The following is a 27967-nucleotide window of genomic DNA, read 5'->3' on the forward strand; positions in this document are numbered from 1 at the left end:
TACATTGGAACGCACTCCAAGATTTTCAAGGAAGCGTCATCATATATCCCAAATGGTTCATGGAGTTCCAGCAACACCAACATTGGCTCTATAATTAATCTTTCTTTCAAGTTTTTAAGAATTTTTTCCCACAATTTAACGTCGTACCAACAGGGCATCTTTGTGTGTCAATTTAGTTATAGGTAACGCCATTTGTAAAAGTAAGTCTTCACAACTCCTCGTGACATTGCACGCTGACAAATTTCGTCCTTTGTGTTCATCATTCGCGTCCTAAGAAAACTAACATATCGATAGTTGCGTCTAAGAATTGCATGCGATGTCAAAATGAGCTCAAGTTATCTGGAGGGATACCAAACTCAAAGGAGAGCAAACAATTCGAATGATATCCGTAAGAAATTAATCTTTAAATATTTAAATATTTAATTTATTTGGAATTATTAATTTAAAATTTTTTATTTTTATTCACAACTAGTGCGAAAAAAAAATTTTAGACAAATATATGATTACTTATTAAGTTTAATTACTCTATTAATTTTTATTATTTTATTAAATTTATAATTAATTTTTTATATTTTAAAAATTTTTATTTAAATTTCTAAATCAGTTTCAATTTCGTAATTAAATTATTTTTGTATCGTTCCTCTGCTGTACAATCTAGTCGGAGAACCGCTCGTCTCAAAAACTTAAACTATTATTACATCTTTCAATACCGTCTGGGAAATTCTACACAAATTAAACCTTACATCATTAACCAAAGGGGAAAAATACTTTCATTCATTATCTATTGTTTTATATCACATTTTTCTTGTGTACCAAAAGTGTGCACTTGTATTGACATTTTTGTACTCGAAAAATTTATGTCATATGATTCATGATTCATTCGCATTTCATTTTTAATTAAATTGTATTCCAAAATTGATTCCCGTTTGCTTTGGAAAGCTCCATACCATTTGTGACAAAAGCTATATATTCTTTAGTTGCTTTCTCCTACAAACCATAATTAGTGATTTTCAAAAGGAAATTAAATTTATTTTACAAATCGTCATAAATCTACACCGTCATCTAGTGTTATATAAAATTTCATCCCCAAAAGCTTAATTTTGGTGCATTTACAGTTAAACATTTTTACATGGTTAATTTATATATATCAAAAGCTAAGTTTTGTTAATAACATCTCTATCATATTATCTAACACTTTTTTTTTTAATTTGTCAAATTTGTATATATTAAAGTTAATTGCCTATCATTTCCATGATCTCTATATATATAGGCTATGTGCACTTTGTCTATTATATATATTAAGACAATTTAAATTGAATTTTTCAACTTCTTAAAAAAAATCAATTTAGTCAAAATAAGTGCGTTATATCTCTTTAAAATCTAGGTATGGTGTAATAAATTCTCTCTGAACTTCTCTAAATATGCAACCCAATGTACCAAGCCCACATGTTAAAATTTAAACTTCATTTAAGGTTTGAGATTTGAGAAACCTCAAAGTGCGGATGTGTAGGTGTGTGAGTAGTGTAATGAATAAAAAAAAAATTTGTTGTTGGTCAATGAGTTATTACATATACAAGATAAAGTTTAAACTTTTAATACTTCAACATTTATTTAAACGAACGAATGAGACGGTTATATTTTTACTATTATTATTTTGAACAAAATCTTCTCAAATGTTTTATGGTAACCTAACAAATTTGGTTGATTTGGGCCTAACTCATCTGAAATTTCGTAGACCACCAATTAAAAATCCACTATAATATGATCCAAAAATAAAAAGATTCGAACCCGCAACTTTTAAATGAGTATAGAAAAATTATACCATTTGAGTTATAACTTATTTTTACCACGATAGTATATCAAAATTAAATTCGTAGTTTTATCAAAATTCAGTACAAATTACACTTGGATTTGTGAAGGCTATTTAGACATTATTATAAGTATAAAATACGGTATAGAAAAGAAAAAATTTAAGAGGTATTTCCTCTCCCATTCATATGCCATAGGAATTAAAACTTAGAGAGAAATTGAAGAGAACATTCTCAGAGAGAGGCTAAGCGATTGATATCAATAGGGTAAGCATCAGATGAACATTGAGCGCTGTAAGCCTTTCTACCAATGACTGTGTTAGCAGCATCCGTTGGATGAAATGCATCTCCAAACACGTACTCTCTTCTGTTCCTGCATGCTGGTTGCAGGGGCAGACATGTAACTCTGAAAACCATAGGAAGCAGAGTTGCTTATAATATCTTGAAAGACGCCTTAACTGTTGATGTAGGTGAATCTTGCATCGGGTAGCTGCTTGTTGAGTTGATCAACAAGGATTTTAATCCATTGTTGAATATTTGGTTTGTTGAATTGATCCTTTCTACACATGTTGTACCATCTCGGTTATTTTGGGCCAATTCATTAGGGCTGCAACCTATCTGACCTACTCCAAATAGCACCATCTTTCTTGCTCCATAGTTATACAGAATCTTCAAAAAAATAATCTTTTATTAGTTACATGTAAACTAAAAAATGTTTGTTAGGTAGTTACATCATAATTATTTTAAATTGCATGCCCAAAAATAGAAAAATCTTCTAACATTTTGATGGTAAATAAGATATGAGTTCATATGGTGTTACGATTTTTGAAGAAATGAAATGAAATTAAATAGTACCAATTGCCTTCCAGTTTCTTCTCTGATTCCGCCAGCAGCTGCTGATGCATAGTTGACTCCTTTGAGTATTTCACGGTAATAAGTTACAGACGTATATTCATAGGTATCATCAATAATTAAGGTGACAAAACTTACAAGGGCATGTGTTAGTAGAATTTTCATGCTGGTGCATGCACTTTAAATTCTTCTACCGAAAGAACTTCTATCTTATACTGCATATTAAATGGCACCTAACAAGCCCATGTGATTGGAATTCAATTTAAGTAACGGGTAGGCAATATATATATGCATAAATAAAAAATGAACGCATGCATGCATGAAATAAAACAATAACTCAAATTTAATGATTGAAAAACTGGCCCTAGCTAGATAGAAAGTCGATAAATTTATTTAAAGGTAATTAATTAGCCATGTAATAAATTATTAAAAGATGTCAAATCTTAGACAGTTCACTATAGATAGATGATATTATTATTGTGATTAGTTAATAAAGATGATTATGACAACGATAGATGACGTTAACAAGCAAGCTCATGCATGTGAAAACCAGTTAAGGCAGCTTATAAAAAGTGTTTGTGATTTTAATTAAGTATATGATATTCATGCAATTTAGATGACTTAGAAGTTAGAAGCAAACTCACTAATGACATCAACAGTGGTTTTGCCATTGGAGAACCTTCCAGTTGGGCCACCTAAGTCAATCCCATAAGGCTGGTAATTGGCTTTAGCCAAAGAGTTTAAGATTGTTGTACTGTTGTTGCCATTGTCCACCTATGAGTCCCCAAATATGAAGTAGCATGGTACATTGGTTCCTGTGTTGCACCTTCAACTACTTCTACTACCACCAGCAGCAATGTTCGTTGCCACTATCATCTTCACAATCCACTTCATCATGAGCACCATTGAATTGAATGAAGCTAAGTCACCCATGGCAAAGTGGAAGCTTTGTTGTTTAGTTTAGATGCTATGAAATATTTGTCAGATGAGAACAACTATATATAGGAGTAGAAGAGTACCGAGTATGCTTTATTTCATTTTATTTTTTTACAACTTTTACAGTTGAGAGTGTTAGTTAGGAACATTAAATTCACGCGGACATAACGTGATGAAGAAATTGGAAGACGGGAAATCTTAGCAGTGTACCACTACCTCTTAATATTATATTATTCTTATCGAATTTTGCCATTATGGCAATTTTCGCGTTATTAGTAGTAGTATTAGTACCTTAAACATTCATTATATATTATGTAATGGGAAAATTTTCACATATACCATTTGCTTTAATAGTACAGCGATATGTCATGTACACACAGTACCCAGTGAGGATTTCATCTTGTTTTGTGACATGAAATTCCCAAAAGATTCCAGAAAAGTAAGTAAAATAACCAAAAGCATAGTGAAAAAGCATCGGTTATTTGGCTGAATGTTGTTAGGTAGGTTAATCGGCTACAGCTGTGAATGGCTTGGAGTTGATGGGCTTATTCGTTCGGGCAATTTCAAAATATAAAGAATAAAGTTTGGACCAAACCAAGTTGAGTTAGTTTAGTGGTTAGCTCATTAGTCCGCTTAAGTAAGTGTTGGAGGTTTGAATTCCGTCTTGTGTATGCAGCAACTCATTGGCTAGCGACAAACCCTTAAATGAAGCTCAGTATCGCAGCGAATTAGTCCTTGACCTGCCTGATTGGGAGATACCGTGAAAAACAAAAAAAAATATTGTTTAATGAGGACGAAGAACTGAATAAGGGTTTGTGATTAAGGGAAGAAAGCATATGTTTCCAAAAGTAATAGGAAAAAAAAAAGATAAAAGGTCAAAATTTAGGTATGGTCATAAGGTGGCCAATAGAAAAACAAAGATGGAGAATTTAGGCCATAGGAGATAAAAACGTGGCAAAGAAGAAAGGGAGCGGGAAGGTAAGACAAATGATTAGGTGATTTCAAATGGTTTGTACTATTAAATGGTGTTAATAATAAAATATATATTTTTTTAAATTTTTAATAATTATTAAATAATTTTATTTAATTTTAATTAATAATTAATTATTCATATATTATTTAATGAGTAAAATATATTTTTTATTTTTAACATTTGGGATAAATTTTAAAGTTGTTTCTAATGTTTAAATTGTCCTATTTAATAATATATGACAAAATTAACGTTAAGGATCGGTTAACAAAATTAATAGCAAAATAAAATTGAAACGATTTTAGAATGTTAGAAACTTAAATAAGATGAAAATATTAAAGACAAAAACATATATAAAAATAAATTTTAGTTGTATCTTTTAATAATATTAATTTTTATCATATATAATTATTTAATTATTTTTTAATTACTTATAAATAAATTATTCTTAATAATCTATATATTTTGTGATTACTAAAATTGGAACCCGAAGGCAAGGTTGGTGGGAGGGGTATTAGATAGTGTAACTGTGTAGTCACAAAAAAAATATAGTGTAACTGTGTAAGTATGTGGGAGGTTTACTAATAGCGGAAGGAGAGTTGAGCTGTTGAGGTACCGAATCCAAAAATGAAAAAATTATTGGGTGTTCCCAACAGCTGTAATAAATTAGTGAGCTGAGTAATGTCTTTGCTTTGTATAGTTGTTTAAAAATACATATGAAAATTTGGATACAATAAATGTTGGGAAAAAAAAAATAAAAAAATGCCCCTTAACAAATGTGAACGTCATAAAATTGTGCATGATGGCCCACTTGTTCTTTCGTTATTGGCCCAGCACGCTTATGGTCTTGAACCGCTTTCACGTTATGCCTGGCCTTTTCCACTTCACCGTAATTTATTTCGTAATCCTAGTCCAATTACTGTGGCCTATTAATTCTGCACCTAAGCCACACGGGGACAGGCCCTGCAATCCACAACGAAGCTGCCTACAGAGAGCGACTAAGCCGTTACGGTAGAGTACGTATACAAGGGCGTGGTTCTACAATTTCTAAAATTCATTCTTCGATTAAGGGGATATTCCATTATTCACTCACCGTACTCTTTACAATGCTAATGGCACGCTGAAATTATTCTGCAACATTTGAGCCTTCAACATATTTTATACAATATTTCAACAGTCTAAAATCGATGGATACCAGTATACCAGTCAATTATACTGGTATATATGAAAACCTTCCTATGTAATATTATGTATATGTATATATTTTGTAATGCATAGTCGCCTTAATTAGTGCTAAGAGGTGTGGTTATTCGATTTAACGGTTTAACCAATTGAGCACAAATTAAAAGAAATATTCACCGGCGGTTCCACGTTGGCGGTGAGTCGGTGACTTTATTCGCGGATGGCAGCGGCGCAGCAGGGATAGCAAGTGAGGGATGAAGAGGAAGAATTGTACGGTGAATTTTTGAATTTTACTGCATGTGAATTTGAAGGGTGAAGTTTTTTTTTGTTAAAATATTGAAAGGTGAGGTTAGAATAATTAGTGGATGAATTTTTGGAGTGTTTTTTTTGTTCTTTGGGCTTTTTATTACCGAGTCCATTTTAATTTTTTTTGGTGACTCTTTGACGGAAAAAAAACCTATTTGAGTTGGTTAGCTAGCGGAGTTGATTTTAAAACCAAAGAAAAGGGAAAAAAGAATGGAGCGGGTCGTCACAGGTAACGTAACAGTAAACGTTAAAAATAGAAAGAGAAATGAGAAAAAGAGAAAAGAGAGAGAGAGGCTTTTTCAACTGCTACACGTCGATGCCGTAAGCAGCAATAATATTATGTGACACCCCACACGCAACCCCACTACACCCTACCCTACCTGATTAATTGCCCATCCCATCTCTCAACTCCTCTATCTGCTTTCTTCTTCTTCTTCTTCTTCTTGAGCTACCATCACTCTCTTCTATTCAAAAACGCGCTTTCTCTTATTCCTTATTTTTTCTTCTACCCTTGTAAGCCTCTCCCTCCTCCTCCTCTCTCTTTCTCTCCTCAAATTTATAGGGTTCTGTAATGTAAATATTTTCCCAATTTTGTAAAAAGTTCTTATTTTTGATATGGGGTTTTCTTCTTCCCGTTTTTATTTCCCTTCTTTTCACATCAACGATCATGTCGTTACTCCTCCCAAGATTCTTTCAACAAAATCTCTCCAATCCACAATTCAAAGTCTTATTTTTCTTGCTAACCCTTTCGCTTCTTATTCCACGTCAAGAACAAAATTGACGAAGCCTAGAATGGCCCATCCTGTTTTCTCGACTGTTTCTTGTTGCTTTTGCTTTATTTTAAGACAAAGTTGGCATTTTTAGACAGTTTTCCCATATTGCTCTTTTTTTCCCCTCTTGTTCTTCTTTTGATGAAAGATCCATTTCCCTTGTGCTTTTGAGTTTTGATCTTTTACAACTTACCTAACTCTTTTATTTTACTGCTTTTACTTGTTCAGTTAAAGAAGGACCCTTCTCTTTGCGCGTGTCCCGTCCTCTTCTCCAATCCTCCACCCTCACAAGAGTGTAAAAAGCACACACCAACCTTTGTATTCACCATATATAAATATAAGTATATATAGATAGATAGATATATAGAGAGAGAGACCCTTCAGTTATGGAGGTTAAGCTATGGAATGACAAGTGCGAGAGGGAAATGTATGATAACTTTGCTGAGCTTTATGCCATTGTTAAGGCCACTGAGAGGCTTGAAAAGGCTTATGTTAGAGACATAATCACACCAGAGGATTATGAATTGGATTGCCAGAAACTCATAGCACATTTCAAAACCTTAGCTTCCACTCTTAGAGGCATTGTTCCAAGCATTGAGCACTTTGAACAAACTTACAACATGGATTGCCCTGCAGCAATTAACCGCCTTGTGGTATCTGGCGTGCCGGCTACGGTGGAGCACCGGGCGGCGGCTGCTGCTGCTGTATCAACCTCTGCTGCCATTGTGGCCGAGTGTGTGCAGAATTTCATTACAGCTATGGATTCATTGAAGCTCAATATGGTGGCTGTGGATCAGGTTCACCCTTTGCTCTCTGACCTTTATGGTTCACTCAATAAGCTTAGCATACTGCCGCATGATTTTGAGGGGAAGACAAAGATGAAGGAGTGGATTGGAAGGTTGTCAAAGATGGGTGCTGCTGATGAGTTGATAGAACAGCAGGCTAGGCAGCTTCACTTTGATCTTGAGTCTTCTTACAATTCCTTTATGGCTGCACTGCCTAATGCTGCTTCATGATTCACTCAATTCAGTTTGGGGGTTATGCTTTTGTGTTTTTAGATTAGATTTGTTTGTTTTCTGGTGATTTTTTTTTCAAGTTTACTATTATTCTTGTTGTTGATTGGAGAGAAAAGGAAAGAAAAAAAAATTGGATATTTGGTTGACAACTATGTATATTTTTTAGTCTGTATTTCATTACTTTTACAGATTGCTTATTGTTATGGTTCATTGAAGCTTTTTAATTTCAGTATGGAAGAGGTTCCCTTTTCCTTGGACTAAATACTTACAATAGTCTCTTAATTTTTATAAGCCAAATTGTTCTCTAAAATTTTTATTAAACAAACAGGTGTGCTAAACTATATCACTTTAGTCTCCGGTTCATTGGAAATTTAACAGTCTAAATTAACAAAGGTCAAATAAATTAAAGATGTAAAATGAATTAGAGATTATCTTGATTCAATAAATATTTAATAGATAATATGATCCTAAACCTTAAAATTTGGGGAAGTAATTTAAAATTTTAGAGTTTAAACTACTACTCTTTTCTACATGTGTATTTCTTCGGTTTAAATTCCCTTGTACTTTTTGGCCAGGGTGAAATCTTACTTTATACTAGATTACTAGTGCTTATAATTATTCTCATTTTCTTTTCTTGGCATTATTACACTATTACTAGTACTAGGGTGAAATCTTACTCTGAACTAATTTCTAACAGGAAACATATATTGAAAGTTGAAGCTAATAATTTCATAATTTGCCATCATCTATTTTAAGTGTGGATGACTTGTGCAAATCACAAGATCTTCTAAGGTATGGGTTATGCAATGATGAGCCTTTATGTTTGGGAGAAAAACAATAAGACTATGTAAATAAAGTGGAGTGGATCTTGCTCTTCATAATTATAGTGATAGGAGTACTGTCCTACAAGCCAGGCTAATAAGTAATAACTGAGTTGCTACAAAAGTTACTGTTTTCCCTTTCTTCTATTACTAGCTCAGACTAATCCTTGGTTCTCTGCCGGAGAAATGATAAATTTGTCGTTCTATGGAGAGAAAAAAATACCATCCAATTAAATCAATATTGCTGGCCCTCCAAACTCCAAAGACCAAGTCTTTTTGTGAAACATGAGACATGTTTTGTTGGTACTGGCACAGAACATTAAAAGGGCTGGTGCACGCCCTTAGAAGAAAATCCAGAGCGTATCCTATAGGGATTTTCCAAGTTGATTTCTAAGTGCAATCTTTCCATGAAGAACATGAGAATACTTGTGCATGAGATGCATGCATGCATGTGTTCTTAATGGCCATGATGATGATGATGGTCTGGTCCTTCACCTTCTTCTGAAATGTGGTAAAAGATTTAACAAGAGAGGAGCCAAGAGTAAAAGGATGAGGAGAATAGCAAGAATGATGGCATAGCAATACCACTTCCTAGAGTTGGTTTGATAATCTCTAGCTTCCTGAAGCTGAGAAACACCGCGAGTAACGAATGAGCTTGCATGCGCTACATGACTCTCTATGTTATTAAGCTGTTCCCCCTGAGACTCTACCAATGCTGCCATGTCCAAGAACACCTGATGCAACTCTATCAAATTCTTCTCAAATTCCTTTACAGCATCATGCCTTTCTTGAATTTCTGATATGGTGTCCATTATCTGACCCCTACCTTGTTCTCGAATCGCTTTCTGTACCAAATTTTCACTCTCTCCACTTGATATCAAATTCTCTATGGTCTCTTCATCTGCCTTCTCCCCTGTGATTGTGAAGTACCTGCGTTCAATGGTTTCCTTGTACTCATGTTGCATCTTTGCTCTCAAACCTTGAAAATCGTCCATTATGTCCTTTAGCTTCTTCCCTAATCCACTAACCACTGAAGTCCTGGTTCTGTCTGCAGAAGAACCAGGACCACAGCCAGGAACGTTTCGATTCGCTGCGTTGGAACGCTGTAGAGATTCAAGCTTGGTTTTGATGATCTTAACATGCTTGAGGACCTGCACAACATCTTTGTCCATCCGAGCTCGAAGATCCTTAACGGTTTTGGCATCATGAATGGTTTTGCTTTCTTCATTGGCTTCTTGCAATTTTCTGCAGAGGCTCTCAACCACTTTCATCTCATCTTTTACACCCTCCACTTCTTCAAAGAATTTCTCCAGATTTAGGCTTTCCCTTCCAGCCTCCACATCATCAACCTGCCTTTCCTCCTTCAGGTCAGTGCTGTATTTTCTGAAGGAACCTGAAAACAGGTCATTCATTTTTGCAACTTTGATTTGATCAACAATCACAAACACTTTTCTTTTATTCCATTCTTCTCAATGAAGTAACAAAAGGCTCATAAGAGCATGGCTGTCTTGATTTATGTGCTCTGGATTTGATCAATTTTACTAATGTTGAGGGAATTAGCAACAGAAGGCTGCAAGGTGAATAGTTTTTTGAATTAGAGGTGCATGGTTAATGCAAAACAAGGACCAACCATATTATGTTGATTCTAATTTGGAAGTAGGATATACCAAACGTTGCTCTTATATTAACATGTGGCATGCTGGTTTGGCATAGCATTCGATAACAAAATAGGTTTTTCTTTTTATTTTTTAATAATGAGGAATGTTAGGGGTCAGTAGTTTTGGTGCTTTGTAACTATAAATTGGTCATTAATATTGTTTTTAATGGTGTGAGATTACATCTAATGTGAAAGATTACTCACTTTTGTTTTGATGGTTAAGTGCTGAAAACAGAAAAATTATTGATCCCTAAACCTTTTCTTTAATAATTATTAACTAGTCCTCATTTAATTTTTATTATAATTTAATTTTTTATATATTATTTAATTATTAAATCTATCATCTATTTTATAAATTATTATTTTATTATTCATCTAGTATATTTATTAACAATTAGAAATAAAAACAACGAAATAAATCTTTCATTAATCGTGACCTTCATAAATATTTTGACAATGCAAATCAACTTGTTTTTTTTTTCTTTAATTCGTTACATCTGTAAACGCTAGAAAAATTGTATTGTTTGTAATTTAATCGATTCAAAATTCAATGAATTAAGAGATGTAACACAATCGATTGAATTGCATTATAGAATATAAGTTTTTTTCTTGTTTAATGGATTGGTTGGTATCACAATCGATTGAATTTTGTACGCTATTACGGATATTTTCGTATTTAATCAATTGGTAATATAATCAATTGATTGAGAACTGCAATGTATATTAAGTCGTTATAACTTTTTTTTGTCACTTTTTATAAATTATTATTTTATTATTTATCTATCTTATCTTTAAAATTTTATCTTTAATTTTTTAAGTTTTTTTTTATTTAGATAATATAATCTCATCTTTTTCAATACTAATATTAATAATTGATAAATAATAATCTATTGTCAATTTGTTTTTCAATTACCCAGTCTCCTTGATTATCAATTTGTTTATCATTTATCCATCTTCTTGATATCTAATTTTTCTTCTTCGTCTATCTATCTCCTCAATATCCAATTTTTCAGAGAATTCTATTCCAAAAATTAATCGATGCAAAACATATTACTCTAAAGAATGGTAGGAAATTAGAATTCCAAGGATTAATCAATGCAAAACACATTACTCTAAAGACATCTAAAGAAAAAAAATAACATTAATATATGCAAACATATAAATAGAATGCAAACAAATAAAAAAATATTTTTATGAACAAATTGATTATATAAAATAAAATATAATTGATGACAAGACATAACATTTGAATGACATGGTTTTTTTTTCCAAAGATAGTAGGTTATATTTCATTAATTATTGAAAAATGAAATACAAAGATGTCCAAAAACAGGACAGCATAATGAAAGGTGGGGATTTCCCAAAAACACTACACTGAAGGTATTCATCCAACGGTGCAAGGTCGAAAAACGAAAAAAATCTTAAAGAAGAAAGAATGATAAATCAAATTGAATGCAACTAAGAGCTTGCCTCATGGAGATGACGACCTAAACTGGGAGTTCTTTGGATTTCACGGAGCAACTTGACAGAGCTTGCTAGAATGGCAGACGGCATTGAAGTAGAACCTTCAAAAATCAACTGGTTGCGAGCTTTCCAGCAGTTCCAGCAAATGATGGCAAGCAATTGAGGATTACGGTCATCATTCTTCAACAGGTTAAGCATCTCTGTTGATGCAATCCACCATGTCCAAAAGTCGTTAGGACTCTGAGGGGGAAGACAGTCACGAAGATAACTCTGAGACCATACATCTTTAATTCTAGAGCAATCGATCAAACAATGAGTGACTATTTCGGTGGCTTCATGACAGTAGGGGCATATTGGTGATATAGATGGGATGCGGTGATGAATCTGAGCAAGTACCGGGAGCCGGCCATGGAGAGCTTTCCAGATAAATAGCTTAATTTTGTGAGGCAAGTTCAACTTCCATAGATCAATCCATGGCTTTTTCTGTTGCATATAATTAGGGCAAAGCTCCAGAGGTGGATGGTAAAATAAATAGCCAATTCTGTAACTTGAAGCTGTATCATATTGTTTGAATTTGTTCAAATCCCATTGCAATTTGTCCCTACTCTGCTGAATTTTAACTGACAAAATCCTGTTTGCAACGTCTTGGGGAAATAATTCTTGAATAAGATTCTGATTCCAATTCCTAACTTCAGTAATTAGATCTTTAACTCTTGGAACCAACTCAGTAATAGCTTGTCTATTTGGCATGTCAGAAATCATTAAAGGATACGGAGGAGGCAGCCAAGGATCCTCAAAGGTTCGGATATTCTCTCCAGTACCCACAGCCCAATTAAGACCTTTTTCAACAATCTTTCGGCCTTCCAGTATACTCCTCCATCCCCAAGAAGGTAAGACTCCAATTTCTGCCGTTATAGCATTATCATTGCTAAAGTATTTACCTCTTAGGATTTTGGATAATAAGGAAGTAGGTTGTGTTACAGGTCGCCAAAACTGTTTGCCTAAAAGCGCCAGATTTTGGATTCTGAGATCTTTAAATCCAAGGCCTCCTTCTTTTCGTGGGCGAGTCATAGTGTCCCAACTAATCCAAGCCATCCGCCTTTCAGAACCTTTTTGTCCCCACCAGAACTGAGAAAGTAGAGAGTGAATTTCTGAGATTAAACCATCAGGCAACTTGAAGCAAGACAATGTATAAATAAGAATAGCTTCTCCCACTGCCTTAAGCAATACGTGTCTACCACCTGATGATAGAAGATTGCACTTCCACCCTTGGATTCTTTTCCGAACCTTTTCTTTGATCATACTAAAAGAAGCCTTTTTCGATTTAGAGACTGTAGAAGGCAAACCAAGGTATTTATCCTGAGCCCCAATATGATTAATATTCATAGAGTTAGCCAGTAGTGTACGAGTAGTGGATGGAGTGTTGTGGCTAAAGAATACAGCAGATTTATTAAGATTTACCCTCTGGCCACTGATGCTTTCATAAGAATTCAATAAATGCAGGATATTTGAACATGCTTTAGGATTAGCCTTACAGAATAAGATGGAATCATCAGCAAAGAGGAGGTGGTTGACCTTGGGACATCGTCTATGTATCTGAAGACCCTGAATTAGTCTGTTTTGTTCTGCCTTGTGTAGCAAGAAGGAGAGACCTTCTGCACAGAAAAGAAAAAGATAGGGAGATAGAGGATCTCCTTGTCGAATACCTCTATTTGGTTTGAAGAAACCATAAGGTTGTCCTTCCACAATAATAGAATAAGAAACAGTTGTCACTAATTCTCGAATCCACATGATCCACTGTGAGTCAAAATCAAACTTCTCCAATATAAACCAAAGAAAGTGCCATTCCACCCTATCATATGCCTTACTCATATCTAATTTTAGCGCCATTTCATTTTCGAGTCCCCTTTTTTTGTTCTTCAAGTAATGCATACACTCGTGAGCAATTAGGATATTATTAGAGATTAATCTGCCTTTAATAAAAGCACTCTGTGTAGGGCTAATTAGTCTATTCATCATACCCTGAAGTCTATGTACAAATACTTTGGAGATGATCTTGTAAAAGATTGAAGATAGGCTTATTGGTCTTACCTGAGTCATATCTTTAACATAAAAAATCTTGGGAATAAGACAGATCTGAGTGTGATTAAAACCCTTCAAAATTATGTCCCCTGAAAAGAAGCTCTTAACTGCTCGAAACACATCACCACTAAGTATGTTCCAGAAGCTTTGAAAAAATTTTGCTGTCATACCATCATCTCCTGAAGCACTTTGAGGATGAATGCTAAATGTCGCACGTTTCACTTCCTCCATAGTCACTGGTCTTTGAAGCCTACGGTTCATGTGAGCTATAACCTTAGGTTCAAAATCAGTAAACAGAGGTTCAGGGTTCTCATGACAACTGGAGGAAAAGATGTCCTTGAAATAAGATTCAGCCACAGAAGCAATACCAGCATTTGAAGTAGCCACTTCACCGTCACTGCTAGTTAGTTGCCAAATTCTATTCCTTCGGGTTCAATTTCTAAATTTCTGATGGAAGAAAGTTGTATTCTGATCGCCAGATTTGAGCCATTTGACTCTAGACTTATCTTTCCAATAAGATTCCTCATTTTGCAATGCTTTTTTCAAGTTTGTCCTCTATTTCTGAAATGATGTCGCCTCCATGAATTCCTGCTAAACGAAGTTCCTCTAATTCAGACTGTAGTAAATCAATCTCCACCTTCGAATTAGATCTGTATTCTTGCTGCCATCTGACAATCTTATGTCGACAACACTTTAGTTTTTGAGCTAGGATATACATGGCTGAACCATCAATCTGTTCGTGCCAAACCTCTCTAACAATCTGCCTTATTTCATCATTGGAACACCATCTTTCTTGGAATTTGAATCGGCGTTTAGATCTCTCAGTTCTCGGGTTAGAGTCTAAGAGAAGAGAGGAGTGATCCGAGCCTGATTCTGACAGTCTAAGAACCGTTGCATTGGGATAGAGTTGCTACCAATCAACTCCTACCAGGAATCGGTCCAGTCTTTCCTGTATCAACTCATCACCCCTCCGTCTATTCGACCAAGTGAATGGTCTTTCGACCATACCAATATCAATCAGAGAATTATCATCAATAAAACTATTAAAGGTTTTGATAGAAGAAGGAGATTTAGCACCCCCACCTGCTTTCTCCAATTGACTAGAAATGGCATTAAAATCACCCATTAACACAACCTTACCATCAAACTGTTGCGTGACTGAAGTTAATTCAGTAAACTGAGCCATTCTATGTTGATCATTTGAACTGAGATAAACACCTAGAACACCATAGGGATCATTAGATCCAGCTGTCAGAACTGATGCCGCAATGAAGAATCTACCATACTGCAAAATCTGAACAGTGCAACCATCCCTCCATGCCATTGCCAAACCCCCTGATAATCCATCCGGATCCACAATAAACCATTCCTTGAAACCACAAGATCTTAATTTTTCTTCAACTTGTCGAGATTGATTTTTTGTTTCACAGATAAAACCAACCTCGAGGGAGTAGGATTTGCAAATCCCTTTAAGATTGTGGATTGTCAGGGGTCTCCCCAAACCCTGACAATTCCACGAGAGTAGTTTCATATTTCTTTGGGTGCCACTTAAAGGCTGGCACCCTCCACCGTCATAGCATCAGAGACAATATCATTGAGACAAATTTTTTTCGAAATTTCTTCAGTACCATTACCTCTACTCCTCCGTTTGAAACTTATCACAGACTTTCTGGCAAGTTGTTTCAGGTTTGGCTTTTTGTTCTCCTTTTTAAGCTTGGATATGACATTGTTATTGTGTTGGACATTATTCATGGTATAGGATATCTCCAATAGAGCATTAGAAGAAGAATTAGTATCAGTAGCCGTACCTGTATTTTCTGATTCACCCTCATTTTCTTCTCTAGAACCCAAATTAGCAGCAATTTTTTCATTATTCTATTTTTTCCGATCATCTTGCACACTCATTTTTGAGAAACTATCAAAAAGCCAAGCAGGTGGAGATTTTTTCTTCGGTTGAGCTGGAATAGAACCATCCCGAGGTTGGTTAGGATTGAAGGAAGCTCTCTTTTCAGTTAAACGCCTACCGACTTGATCTGCCTTAAGCCATTCACCAACTTTATCTTCCTTGATATTGTTTTGGGCAGAATCATCAATAAAACATTGGCAGTTCTTAGATTCATGCCCCAATTTTGCACAATAAGTACAGAACACACCTATACGTTCATAGCGTACTCCAATTTCCAGCATTTGCAGTTTCAGTGTATCCCTCATTCTTTTATCACCGTTCAATTCCACTTTAGCCTTCACTATGCGTGTAACGTTGCCTCTAACTTCAAATAGAGCAACATCTTCAATTTGACCAAGTCTCCCACCCAATTTTCGTCCAACCTCAAGTGTTTTGTATTGTTCAGGCAATCCCCAAAATTGTGCCCATACAGGAAAAGAAGAGATGTGATTATCCTCCATGTTTATTGATTGCTTCCATATGCAAACATGAATAACAAAACTCTTGAATAACCAAGGTGAACCTCTCAATTCGAGTCACATCAGAGTCATTCTCAAAGAAAAATTGAAACTGGTTCTTGGATTTTTCGACTACTCTGAATCCTTCTGGTTTATTCCATATTGTATACAGAGCTCCTTCCATGGTACCTACGGAAAAGATCCGATATGAGAAAATTCTTCCCGACAGGCTCCGTGTACAGGCTTGAATTCCTTCGGAAACATCTTCATAAGCTAAAACGATCAAGTCATCCTCTGATCACTATCTATCAATTATATGAGGGTTCTGTGTCTCTGATTTGTTGCTCATGGTGCAGAGAAAAACAGAATTGGTATTTAATGATTTCAGAGAGAAATAAGATATATGGAATGGGTGAATTAGAAAACGAAATGAATTAAAAGAAGAATGAATTGGGAGAGAAAACAAAAATTAGGGAACTAAGTGGAAAAGAAATTAAGAGAAGAAAGTAGAGGAAGATAGAAAAGACTTTGACGAAGAAAAGACAAAGAAAGGTGTAACCATGGAGGCGGCGCAGTGAAACCCCAGTAGAGCGTGAACGAACTCATAGGGCGCTGGATGAGGAGTACGTACTCCCGCTGTGTGAGTATTGTTTTTCACAATAAAATTATATTTGTATGACATGGTTTTTGAAAGAATAAATGAAAATGACATTATTTCAACGTAAAAATATAATTTTTTTAAAACTAATATGTATATATATGGTATTATACCAATCAATTGTATACGAAAATATTCTTAATCACGTACAAAATTCAATCGATTGAATAAGAAAATACTCTTGTTAACCTCTTTAAGTACGTATGGGGTAACTATGTCATTTGAGTTATAACTCATTCGCAAGAAAACATCCTTGTAATTTTGCGAAATTCAATCGATTGTATAACAATTATAATAGATTGAATTTGAAAACTCATGTTGCCGTGCCATATTCAATCGGTTGCGTTGTACGTGCAATCGATTGAATTATTACGAAATACGATTTTACTTGCAATTGATTGAATTATCAAGAAACACGATTTTACTAGCATTTGTATATGTACGAATCAAAAAAATCTCATTGATTCATATTACCAAAATATTTATGAAGATCACTAATTAATAAAAGATCTATTTTATTGTTATTTTTGTTTTTAATAGTTAATAAACATGATAGATAAATAATAAAATAATAATTTATAAAATAAAAAATAAATTAAATAATTAAATAATATATAAAAAATAAATTATAATTAAAATTAAATAAAAATTATTTAACAATTATTAAAAATTTAAAAAAAATATATTTTATTATTGAACTATTTAATAGTCCAAACTTCTGAGACGGTCAAAACCTATGCTTCTTGTTTTTACTCTCTAAAATTGAAGTCAGAGTCCAATAGATATTTCTTCATTCTATTCATATCTTTTTCTTCTTATTATCAGGGTTACTTAAAAAAAATCATTAGTATAAAAAATTTGATCTGATATATTTATTCACAGATGTTGTTTGCTTAAAAAAGATGTTCTTCCAATGAAGACAAAGCCAAGGTAGGCTTAAATTTCGCTTAAATTTCTACCAGAATTTCAGGCTAATAATAAATCGATAGAACAAATTAGGGTTAGTTACATTTTTTGCATTGTTGAATAAGGTGGAATTGGTGAGCTTTCAAGAAACTAAATAGCTTCAACCCAAACCCCAATCAGCATTTCACTAAACAAACTGCTATGCCTATGATGATGTTTTCCGTCTATATTATCAAAATAGTTGTTCATCAAATTGCCCTTTTTTCCTACCCCTCATTATGTACACCTGAACAAGCATTAAGCCGAAGTGATAAATGTACACTATAATTTTCACAGATTCATAGGCAAAGCTTGTGCATGTTCCTTGCTACCATGACTACTACTGCTGAGAGCTACACCATTGCTAAGTTGATCTTCCCTGACTCCATCCGCAACCTGACGTGACTGACTTCCAGATGTATCTCCAATACCGCTGTTCAATGTCGGTTTGGTACACCTCTCGACAGCATTGTGGAGCGATTTCATCATGCCACCGGAATCTGAACCGGGAGATGACTCTTCTTCCCGTTCTGGCTGGATATTCAGGTCGATTTGGCCTTTAAAAGGTGACGTAGATGATTTTACCTGGTTTGGATCTTCATCAGAAACCTCGTTGCCTTCCTTGTTTTGATTTGGGCTACTACTGTCAACAGGGTTACTACAAGGCAAGGAATCATCCTCAAGAAAAATTTCGGATGAATGTAATGGTTGAGAATGTGGTTGCTTTTGCTTTTTACGTGTAGTCTCTGCTTCCTTCTCAAATTGTTTCTTTTCACGTCGTAACATTAGAGTCCGGAATCGACGCTTCACCGTTAAGCAGACATTACATGTGCACGACTGCTTATGCTTGGGGCCCTTCCCACTGGGAGGTTGAATGCAAACAATACATGAGCAGCCCGGCCTATGACGCGGGTGTTTAGTAGTGGCCTGGGCAGACGTAGGGAGTGACTCACCCTCTCCCAAAATAGCTAAATTTGCGAGTGTGTCAAGTCCCTCCAAAGCTTCAGCATTATCAGATTCCTGCTTGGTAGCCTTCATTTTGTTGGAAGCACCTGCAATACAAATGCATATAACAACACACTAGTTTTCAGATTAGTTGAGATTACATCATAACTACACTATGTTTACGACATTGATTCAAGTGAAGCATGCAAACAATTCAAACCTGAATTACAAGGTGGAAGCAAATTCTCAATCTCTTCTGTTGTCATCTCTTGAGCAGCCGAACATGAAGATCTAGCACCATGAATTCAACAAATAAAAAATATGCAAAAGATGATCTTAATGAAATGCATTCTTGTTCAATCCAAAAAGATTAAAGATAGCAGAAGTAATAGGAGAATGGATCACTATTGTACCTTTCTGGATCCCATGAATTATCTGAACATGTCCATTTTGATTGAAGAAGTGCACTTGCTGGCAATTTACGCCATTTCAGACAATCTTCGCACTGAGCCCACTGGACCTTTTCACTGCAAAAAATGAAGTTCATTACCAGCAATTAATTTACATGGTTAGAGATTAAAACAAAATCACCCAAACTAAATGATACAAATATCAAATAAGGCATCTGTAATAAAACAGAACATAAACATACCACATTCTCAAAAATATGGTGTGGATTTTTCTAATATGTATCAAGTATCAACATTCAGTAAGTATGTAATTATTAAGAAAAAGACATGTAAAAGATCGACCAATATATCTAATTAAGGACATGTTATTTACCCCGTATTATCATCTGTGAAAATTGTAGGCTTTCCAAGCACCGGAGCATCCTGTAAAAGCATTGCCAGCAAAATAGCTTTCAGTCATGGTGCATAATAGTTCCCAAATCTCTTTCAGAGAAATGAATCATCACGATGACAACAAACAATAACATAGACACTATAATTCAAGTCCACACTTGGAAGTACAAGTCTAACGGCTTCAATATTTTAAGCCAAAGATCTATTTCGGTTCACAGACTACAATTGGCAAGGAAGAGGAAGTTTGGGAATCTGAACATCTGGCACGCACGTGCAAATTGCTACTAGAATAAATAACTAGAGTGTGTAAAGAAGAAAATTAAAATGTCAAACAATGTGTTTGACTCTTAGTTCAATACCATTTCTAAAATAAAGCACAAAAGAATGGTACCTCATATTCCTCAAATTCAAAACCTTCAATCACAACAATACTTGGGACATGGCTAGGAGGGGGACGGAGCAGGCCTTGAGCTTCTTGCCACGTAATCTTCAGCTCTATCATATCCTCACTTTCAATTTTTAGACGTTTACTTTTTGAACCCAAGATGTTGAGCTTTCTCTTTCTAGGCATTGAAGATTTGCTCCCCAATGCATCTTTTGCTATGTAGCCAGATTTATCAACTTTAGACCATGAACTAGGATCAGCCAACTCAACCTATAGATTAAAAATGTAACCAAGTGTGATGGGAAAAAAAAATAATGATTGCCATCATAATAAGCTAGAATGGAGATAGTTATAGAAAACTAACTTCACCAGGTGCAGAAAATCCATTTCCATTCTTATTTGTTTCATTGTCCTGCAAATAGAAAATTATGCAAACAACAGTTAATAAATCCAAAGTTTCAAATTACAGGAAGCATAACATACAAGATATGCAATAAATTCAGAAGTTATTGATCAAACTGATGAATTATACTATATTTATTGGAAAATGTCCACAACTAGAAGATTAGCCAAGGTAAACTCTGCTGATTTCAGACAATTGAAAATTTTTTACAAAACTGAAATAGAGAATAATGCTGATTCCTAAAATGTTAGCAAATTAGTTTCATGTGTTTACTTTTCTTTAACTCCGCCTATGTTACACTTGCGGTACATAGCCGGTCCCAAGCCCGGATAAAGGAGGAGGGTTGTGTTAGGTCTTCAGCAACCAACGTAAAAATATAGCCGAACCCCCCATGACATGAATCAAAGACATTATTGCGCTAAAGCTAGGTCGTTACCCGGAAGTAACGCGCCGTATGGCTCGAGTACGGTGTCAAAGCAAGAGCCGCTGCATCGGTGCCCGGATGTAGTGTTAAATGAGCAAGGGTTCTCGCGTTTTCGTGAACGGACGAGGGTAAATAAGTTAGTTCACAAAGGAAAAGGTAAAGGTCGAAGCGACAAAAGGTTGAGATTTGGGACATGGAACATAGGCACTCTAACAGGAAAGTCCATGGAGGTGGTGGATACCATGACAAGGAGGAAGATTAACATTATGTGCCTACAAGAAACGAAATGGGTTGGTGCAAAGGCTAGGGAGTTGGATTCTTCTGGTTTCAAACTTTGGTATACAGGAAAGGTGAAGAATAGGAATGGAGTTGGAATAATTGTAGATAAGCAGTGGAAGAAGGACGTAGTTGATGTCAAGAGGGTGGGAGATCGGATCATCTCTATCAAACTTGTGGTGGAGGGAGGTGCTTTTCATGTGATTAGCGCCTATGCACCGCAAGTGGGTTCGGACGAACAACACAAGATAAGGTTTTGGGAGGATCTAGAGAGTTTAGTTCAAGGCATATCTTTGGGAGATAAGATTTTCTTAGGAGGAGATTTAAATGGCCATGTTGGGAGAGAAGTGACTGGATAGGGGAGTATTCACGGAGGCCATGGTTTCAGGGTGATCAATGCCGAGGGTAAAACTATTTTGGACTTTTCCTCAACTTTTGATCTTCTCATCGCAAATACATGTTTTAAAAAGAGAGACGAACATCTTATAACCTATAAGAGTGGCATGACAAGCTCTCAAATCGACTTCTTCTTGTTGAGGAGAGTCGACCGGAAATTTTGCATTAACTGTAAAATTATCCCGGGAGAGAGTTTGACAACACAACATAGGGTGCTCGTCATGGATTTTCGCGTTGAGCAAAAGTTGAGGAAAAGACATCATACGAAGAACCCAAGGACGAGGTGGTGGCGGATGAAAGGTGAGGAACAAAGAAGCTTCCTAAGACGGGTAGGAGAAGAGGCAAGGTGGGATGGGAATGGAAGCGCGGAAGAGATGTGGAGGGAGATGGCAGAAGTTATTAGAAGAACAGCAAAAGAAAGTTTTGGTGAATCTAAAGGAATAGGACCAAGAGACAAGGAGTCCTGGTGGTGGAATGCGAGTATACAAGAAAAGATAAGGATAAAAAGAGAATGCTTTAAAGAGTGGTCTTTATGCCGCAATGCAGATAACTGGGAAAAATATAAGGCGGCTAAGAAAGAGACAAAAGTGGCTGTAAGTGAAGCAAGAACAAGAGCATATGAGGGTCTCTACCAGTCTTTGGATACGAAAGAAGGAGAAAAAGGTATATATAGAATTGCAAAGAGCCGGGAAAGAAGAACGAGAGATTTGAATCAGGTTAAGTGCATAAAGGATAAGGATGGAGAGGTGTTGGCTCAAGAGGAGAAGATTAATGAAAGGTGGAAGAGCTACTTCTACGAGTTATTTAATGAGGGACAGAAGACTCTTCCGAGCCTTGGTCGATTATGCACAAGGGAAGAAGATCAAAACTTTGACTACTATCGAAGGATTCGAGACTTTGAGGTAAAAGAGGCTCTAAAGCAGATGAAAAATGGCAGGGCAGTAGGACCTGATAATATCCCGATTGAGGTTTGGAAGGGTCTTGGAGGAAAAGGCATCAACTGGTTAACCAAGCTTTTTAATGAGATTTTAAGGTCAAAGAAGATGCCTGATGAGTGGAGAAAGAGCACCTTGGTACCTATCTACAAGAATAAGGGGGATATACAAAGTTGCGGAAATTATAGAGGGATTAAGCTTATGAGTCATACTATGAAGTTATGGGAAAGGGTGATAGAACGGAAGTTGAGAAAAGAGACACAAGTAACAGAGAACCAATTTGGATTTATGCCAGGCAGATCTACCACTGAAACGATATACCTATTAAGAAGGATGATGGAGAGGTATCGTAGTAATAAAAGGGATCTACACATGGTGTTTATTGATTTGGAAAAAGCGTATGATAGGGTACCAAGGGAGGTCTTATGGAAGGTTTTAGAAAAGAGGAGAGTAAGGATCGCATATATTCGAGCAATTAAAGACATGTATGATGGGGCCACAACTAGTGTGAAGACTCAAGGTGGTGTGACAGAGGAATTCCCTATTGGTATAGGATTACACCAGGGATCATCCTTAAGTCCATACCTTTTCACATTAGTCTTGGAAGTACTCACAGAGCACATCCAAGAGCCTGTGCCATGGTGCATGCTTTTTGCCGATGATATCGTCCTTATGGGAGAGTCAAGGGAAGACCTAAATAAGAAGTTGGAGTTATGGAGAGAAGCTCTAGAAGTGTATGGTCTGTGCATAAGCCGTAGCAAGACGGAATATATGGAATGTAAGTTCAGTCTGAGAAGGAAAAACTCCAATATAGAGGTGAAAATTGGAGAGAACACCTTACGAAAAGTTAAAAGTTTTAAGTATCTTGGGTGCATCATACAGGATAATGGAGAGATTGAACATGATGTAAATCATAAGATCCAAGCAGGTTGGTCAAAATGGCGGAGTGCATCTGGTTTTATATGCGACAAAAAAGTGCCTTTAAAACTTAAAGGTAAATTCTATCGCACCGCTATAAGACCGGCTATGCTGTATGGTACGGAGTGTTGGGCGGCTAAAGGAGAGCACGAACATAAGCTGAGTGTGGCAGAGATGAAGATGTTGAGATGGATGAGTGGTCACACGCGATTGGATAAAATAAGGAATGAAGATATAAGGGAGAGAGTTGGAGTAGCACCAATTGTGGAAAAGATGGTTGAATCGCGTCTCAGGTGGTTTGGACATGTGAGAAGAAGACCGATAGAACATCCAGTCAGGAGGGTGGATGAGATGGAAGATGGACAAAGGGCGAAAGGCAGAGGAAGACCTAAGAAGACCATCCATGAGGTGGTCAAACGAGATCTACATGTAAACGGTCTTTCTGTAGACATGATACATGACAGAGCACAATGGCGTCGTTTGATTCATGTAGCCGACCCCACTTAGTGGGACAAGGCTTTGTTGTTGTTGTTGTTTGTTTACTTTTCTTTACAACCATCAAGCTACAGTTATACCTAACGAAGCAAAGTCTCTAACTATATAATTCACATGAACCTATAACTGCATAGTTGAGAAAATAATAATATGCAGGTGTTCAAGGAAAGTACCTGATCAGATGGCGTGGCATTTGAAGCCTTTCTAAATCCCATAACCAACCTCCCTTCTGGCTCCAATCGACTAAATGTTACTGAGAAAATCAATGAAGGTCAGCCACAAACACAGAAAGTCCTACATATAATGAATTATATAGCAAGATGGTGGGGATAAAACAAGGGGGCAAAGAACTAAGCATGTAAAACAAAAGGATTTTTCAGGGAGTGAAGAAGTGTTACCTGTGTCACCTGCTTGCAACTGCATTGACTGTATGCAAGGAGTGACACCCTCTAAAACATACATCCTGCTATTATTGTTTGGCCAGAAGCGAAATTGAAATATCCATTCCTTGCCTTTTGCATCAAGGATTTTAAGTGGCAATCCTTCAGGCTGAGAAATTGGTGGGAAGTAGGCCTGTTTCATTGAATTGAATGTAGTATTATAATATACATCACAGAATGTATCCTGGGCTTATATTCAATCCAAAAAAGACTTTCAAAACAACAGTTTGAAGAAAGATTCTCGAGGCCAACCTCGGCACACTTTTTTGGTAGCACTAAACGCCCAATTCTCCCAGCATCACTGGCACTCAAGGTTTTTTGAAACAAGGGAGTGATTACTGAATTAGAACTTCCACAAAGTTAAGATATTTACTTTCCTGTATGACTTTATCATAATTGTAAACTGGAGCATTACAAAAACTGATAAACTAACACAATGATCATATTAGACTTGAAGGATACTCTATAGATATTTGTTGTAGCTCTAGATCAGTACACCTGGGCCAGTACCGTGGCAATAACTGGTTTCTTCCTCGGGCATCTGCCCGAGGCCGTCCATTACGAACCAGAGCTTCACTTGATGAGTCAAGCGCTAATTGCATAAGACCACTGAAATGTTTTCCTGGGGGAGTTTGTATTTGTTGCGAATGACTTCCTGTCACTCCAATTTGACCATTTCTTTCATTTGCAGATGCATAAGGTATAGACATACCAAATGGTTGAGAAGATGAATCTTCCTTCAGAGATGGAGGCTGCTGGCACATATTTAAACCTGAACTTGGTTTGTCATCATTCCTTATTCCTGCAAGGTCTGTAAAAAACATATGTTATGTAGCCATCACTGTGTTATTAAGAGACTCTTCCATCCCATACACTTGACAATATAAAAGTAAAATGTTTGAAGAAAGATAGAGCATGCTTTACCATTCATAAACATCGTTTCCCGGGTACCAAGCTTTACACTCCAGTTAACAGATATTCCAGACAAATCGTCATTTTTCTTTTCCATGGTCGAGGCAGGTAACCTTTCAATGACATACCTTTTGTCAATGCTATTAGACAATTCAACTAGGGATGGCACATCTGGGTGTAAGTCAGATGAAGAAACTGAGTTGAACAAACTCGGTGCTTGTTTCCATGGAACAGGACCTGATCCAGCTAATTGACTCCAATTTTTTCCAGACATGTCTCTAATTCTTTCTGGTAAACGATTTTGAAGGGAGAAAGATTGATGCCATGGCGAGTTAGATGGCTGAGATACAGATAACAAAATATAGATTTAGAGCCACCATGTCAAAAAATGCTGAACTTGAAAAGAAGTCTAATGATGAGATATATGAACTCATCATACCATAATAATAATAATACTAATAATAATAAGACAAAGAACGGAGGGGAGGAAGGAACAAATTATTGATAGTGAAACCTACCAAAACCATATGTTTGCGGGCACATGCAAGGCACTCAATTCCTCCAGGATCCAACAACATAAAGGCATGACTTGAAACAATACATCCACAATGAATCCGCTGCAAAGAAAGTTTAATCATCAGCTAAACCCAAATAATAAAATCTGGCCTTTGGGATCTATGTTCAATTATTCATATATGCAGCATAGTAACATTAGTTTATGTGACTACAACAAAGATTTCACTGACCTTCCTACAAGTCTCACAAGTCCTCCAACCAGATGCATTTGAGTGAAAGATTTCACAGAATCTCCCTTCTTCAAAAACAGAACTATGTATCATAGAAACAGCCAAATTTTAAAAACTGAAAGGCATATATGTATCAAATATGATAGTAAAATCAAAACATAACATATGATAAGCTATCAGCACAACTATTCAAATATGACCAGTTAAATTCTTGATCAAGAAATTCACTATTAAGTATAACCAACATAGGAGTATTTATTTATTTTTTCTTTCTATCATAAGCAATAAGCAAAAACAATCGTTAATGCAATGTCTATTTAGCTACTTTATTATCACATGACCAAATCACCTTAACCAAGTTTCTGTCATCAATCCTCAATAAGTGCTACTCAACACTGCAACTTTCTCTTGGACACATCCATCCCTAAATCTTAGTTTCCCTTGTTATCTACTTCAGCATTCTCAGGTTTGATATACTTATTGCTCTTGGTCTTTCCTTTCCCACATTCCCCACCATAGATCATTGCCGGTCTTAAAGCTATCCAATAGAATTTCCCTCTGAATATGATATTCACTAGATAAGAGGAATAGTGAACTCTTTGGATCACAACTTTTTGTATAAGATTTTTGTGGGGGAAAATATGGGGTTTGGGATAATCTAGAAATTTAAAGGGATCATGAAGTTTTAAAATAGTATATAAAACATTTGGCTCAGATAGAAGCACTAAGAAACTCACTACAATCTACTCGCACAGAAGTTGGTTGCATTTGGCATAACCATAGCCTACAGCTCAGTATTGATAGCTATGCAATCAAACAAATAGACTAAGCAAATTAGCTCAAACAAAACTTTAGTGCTTACTGCCTGAGATATTGACAAAAACAACTATGAATATATACACCACATAATTTCCGAAGCACTCAAACGGTCTCTACACTTAAAACATGATGAAATTTGAAAACTTTTACAGCATGATTTTAAGAAACAAAAGAGGTCCATAACCAGATGAAACAAAGAGAGGACCTGGAAGTTTAATCCAAAAGCATTATATTTTTGTCTCTTCTGTTCAAAAATAAACTCCCACTTCACAACAGAAACAGCAAAAGTAATGGAAATGTTCACCCCACGTCGGACGAAACACCCTTTAATACACCCAAAAAAACAAAAAACCAAAAAGCAGTAAACTTTATCCAAAATTACATAGCAATACCCAAACCCAGAAACCTCGGCTAATCCCAATTCTCGTATAGCAGCTACCACGTGTAACTTACTCCAAAGTCCCAATTTTTACGTATAAAAGAATGGAAAAGTGCTACTTAAGCTCCAAATATATATTTTTAGAAAAAAAAAAGTGTTTTTTATGGCATGAAAAGAAAAAAGAATAAAAATTTGAAAGAAGAAAGAATAGTGTAGAAGTGAAGCAAAGTGGGTTGAGAATAGAAACCCGCATCGATCGCAAAGCTCGGCTAGGTCTCCGGAACGGAGTGTCCAACCTCTCTTTGGTGGTTGGGACTTGAATTCTTTGCAGTCATAATTGAAGCAGAGCTTGGACGTTGACGAAGAAGCCGACGAAGCAGACGCCATTTGAGTTGAGAACTCAACCTGATCTGTTGCAATCACCAATAATCACCAAAGCCCAAAGCCCAGGGAAGAAGGGTTTTAGAGAGAGAGAGAATGCAGCTATGTTGTGTTCATAGCAGTAGAAACTGGGAAAGAAGAAAGAATTGTTTTTTTTTCTTTTTCTAATTATTGTTTTTTCAATTTTGAAGAGGTGAGAGAAAGTGAGTGAAATGGGTATTAAAAGTAGCAGTGATGTTATTCATTCATTCGGCGGCGTCGTTTTCTATATTTCAACACTTTTTCGTATCTCTCCTTCCAAACTTTGGAAAACACTTTCACACTCTCCATCAATTAAATTATCATCATGCCATACCTTTGGAAACAAATCAAAATTAAACACTTGCATTTACTGCTAAATCATAACACACCCCACACTAATGCATTGTGCTGAGACTTAT

At 35.8% G+C, this 27967-nt stretch overlaps 3 protein-coding genes and 1 long non-coding RNA gene across 6 annotated transcripts; 1 reads left to right on the top strand and 3 right to left on the bottom strand.

Annotated features, from left to right (window-relative positions):
* Nucleotides 1–1859: 1859 nt before the first annotated feature.
* On the bottom strand, nucleotides 1860–3631 carry LOC112718123 (uncharacterized). The gene is made up of 3 exons (XR_011866252.1): nucleotides 3305–3631; nucleotides 2664–2893; nucleotides 1860–2477 (listed from the first exon to the last, which is right to left on the bottom strand). It is a non-coding gene; the product is annotated as an uncharacterized lncRNA (long non-coding RNA).
* A 2791-nt stretch (nucleotides 3632–6422) lies between these two features.
* LOC112714659 (vacuolar protein sorting-associated protein 28 homolog 1) lies at nucleotides 6423–8102 on the top strand. Its single transcript, XM_072204434.1, has one exon. The coding sequence runs from the start codon at nucleotides 7211–7213 to the stop codon at nucleotides 7838–7840; it is 630 nt and encodes a 209-aa protein (XP_072060535.1). The 5' UTR covers nucleotides 6423–7210; the 3' UTR covers nucleotides 7841–8102.
* A 1042-nt stretch (nucleotides 8103–9144) lies between these two features.
* Nucleotides 9145–10108, bottom strand: LOC112714658 (syntaxin-125-like). Its single transcript, XM_025766297.3, has one exon. The coding sequence runs from the start codon at nucleotides 10071–10073 to the stop codon at nucleotides 9153–9155; it is 921 nt and encodes a 306-aa protein (XP_025622082.1). The 5' UTR covers nucleotides 10074–10108; the 3' UTR covers nucleotides 9145–9152.
* A 7781-nt stretch (nucleotides 10109–17889) lies between these two features.
* LOC112714660 (B3 domain-containing protein Os07g0563300) lies at nucleotides 17890–27772 on the bottom strand. Of its 3 annotated transcripts, none has more exons than XM_029289550.2 (15): nucleotides 27394–27772; nucleotides 26298–26522; nucleotides 25949–26030; nucleotides 25721–25819; nucleotides 25215–25542; nucleotides 24753–25101; nucleotides 24543–24639; nucleotides 24249–24423; nucleotides 24024–24103; nucleotides 20368–20415; nucleotides 20010–20273; nucleotides 19599–19648; nucleotides 19229–19342; nucleotides 19036–19106; nucleotides 17890–18922 (listed from the first exon to the last, which is right to left on the bottom strand). In XM_029289550.2, the coding sequence occupies exons 2-15, from the start codon at nucleotides 26315–26317 to the stop codon at nucleotides 18162–18164; spliced, it is 2538 nt and encodes an 845-aa protein (XP_029145383.1). In that variant the 5' UTR covers nucleotides 26318–26522; nucleotides 27394–27772; the 3' UTR covers nucleotides 17890–18161. The 3 variants fall into 3 exon arrangements, with proteins under 3 accessions (XP_029145383.1, XP_025622085.1, XP_025622084.1); XM_025766300.3 differs by having other exon boundaries at nucleotides 26298–26506; nucleotides 27394–27722; XM_025766299.3 differs by lacking the exon at nucleotides 26298–26522 and having other exon boundaries at nucleotides 27394–27770.
* Between the last annotated feature and the right edge of the window lie 195 nt (nucleotides 27773–27967).

Source organism: Arachis hypogaea, chromosome 10, assembly GCF_003086295.3.
Source record: "Arachis hypogaea cultivar Tifrunner chromosome 10, arahy.Tifrunner.gnm2.J5K5, whole genome shotgun sequence".
Lineage (NCBI taxonomy): Eukaryota > Viridiplantae > Streptophyta > Magnoliopsida > Fabales > Fabaceae > Arachis > Arachis hypogaea.

Coding starts and splice junctions, on each gene's coding strand:
- LOC112714659 (XM_072204434.1), top strand. CDS start 7,211: ATGGAGGTTAAGCTATGGAATGACAAGTGCGAGAGGGAAATGTATGAT.
- LOC112714658 (XM_025766297.3), bottom strand. CDS start 10,073: ATGAATGACCTGTTTTCAGGTTCCTTCAGAAAATACAGCACTGACCTG.
- LOC112714660 (XM_025766299.3), bottom strand. CDS start 27,533: ATGGCGTCTGCTTCGTCGGCTTCTTCGTCAACGTCCAAGCTCTGCTTC. Junction 24,640..24,752: donor CTACAACAAATATCTATAGA/GTATCCTTCAAG, acceptor ACTTTGTGGAAG/TTCTAATTCAGTAATCACTC. Junction 19,343..19,598: donor TTCACAGATGATAATACGGG/GTAAATAACATG, acceptor CATTTTTTGCAG/TGAAAAGGTCCAGTGGGCTC.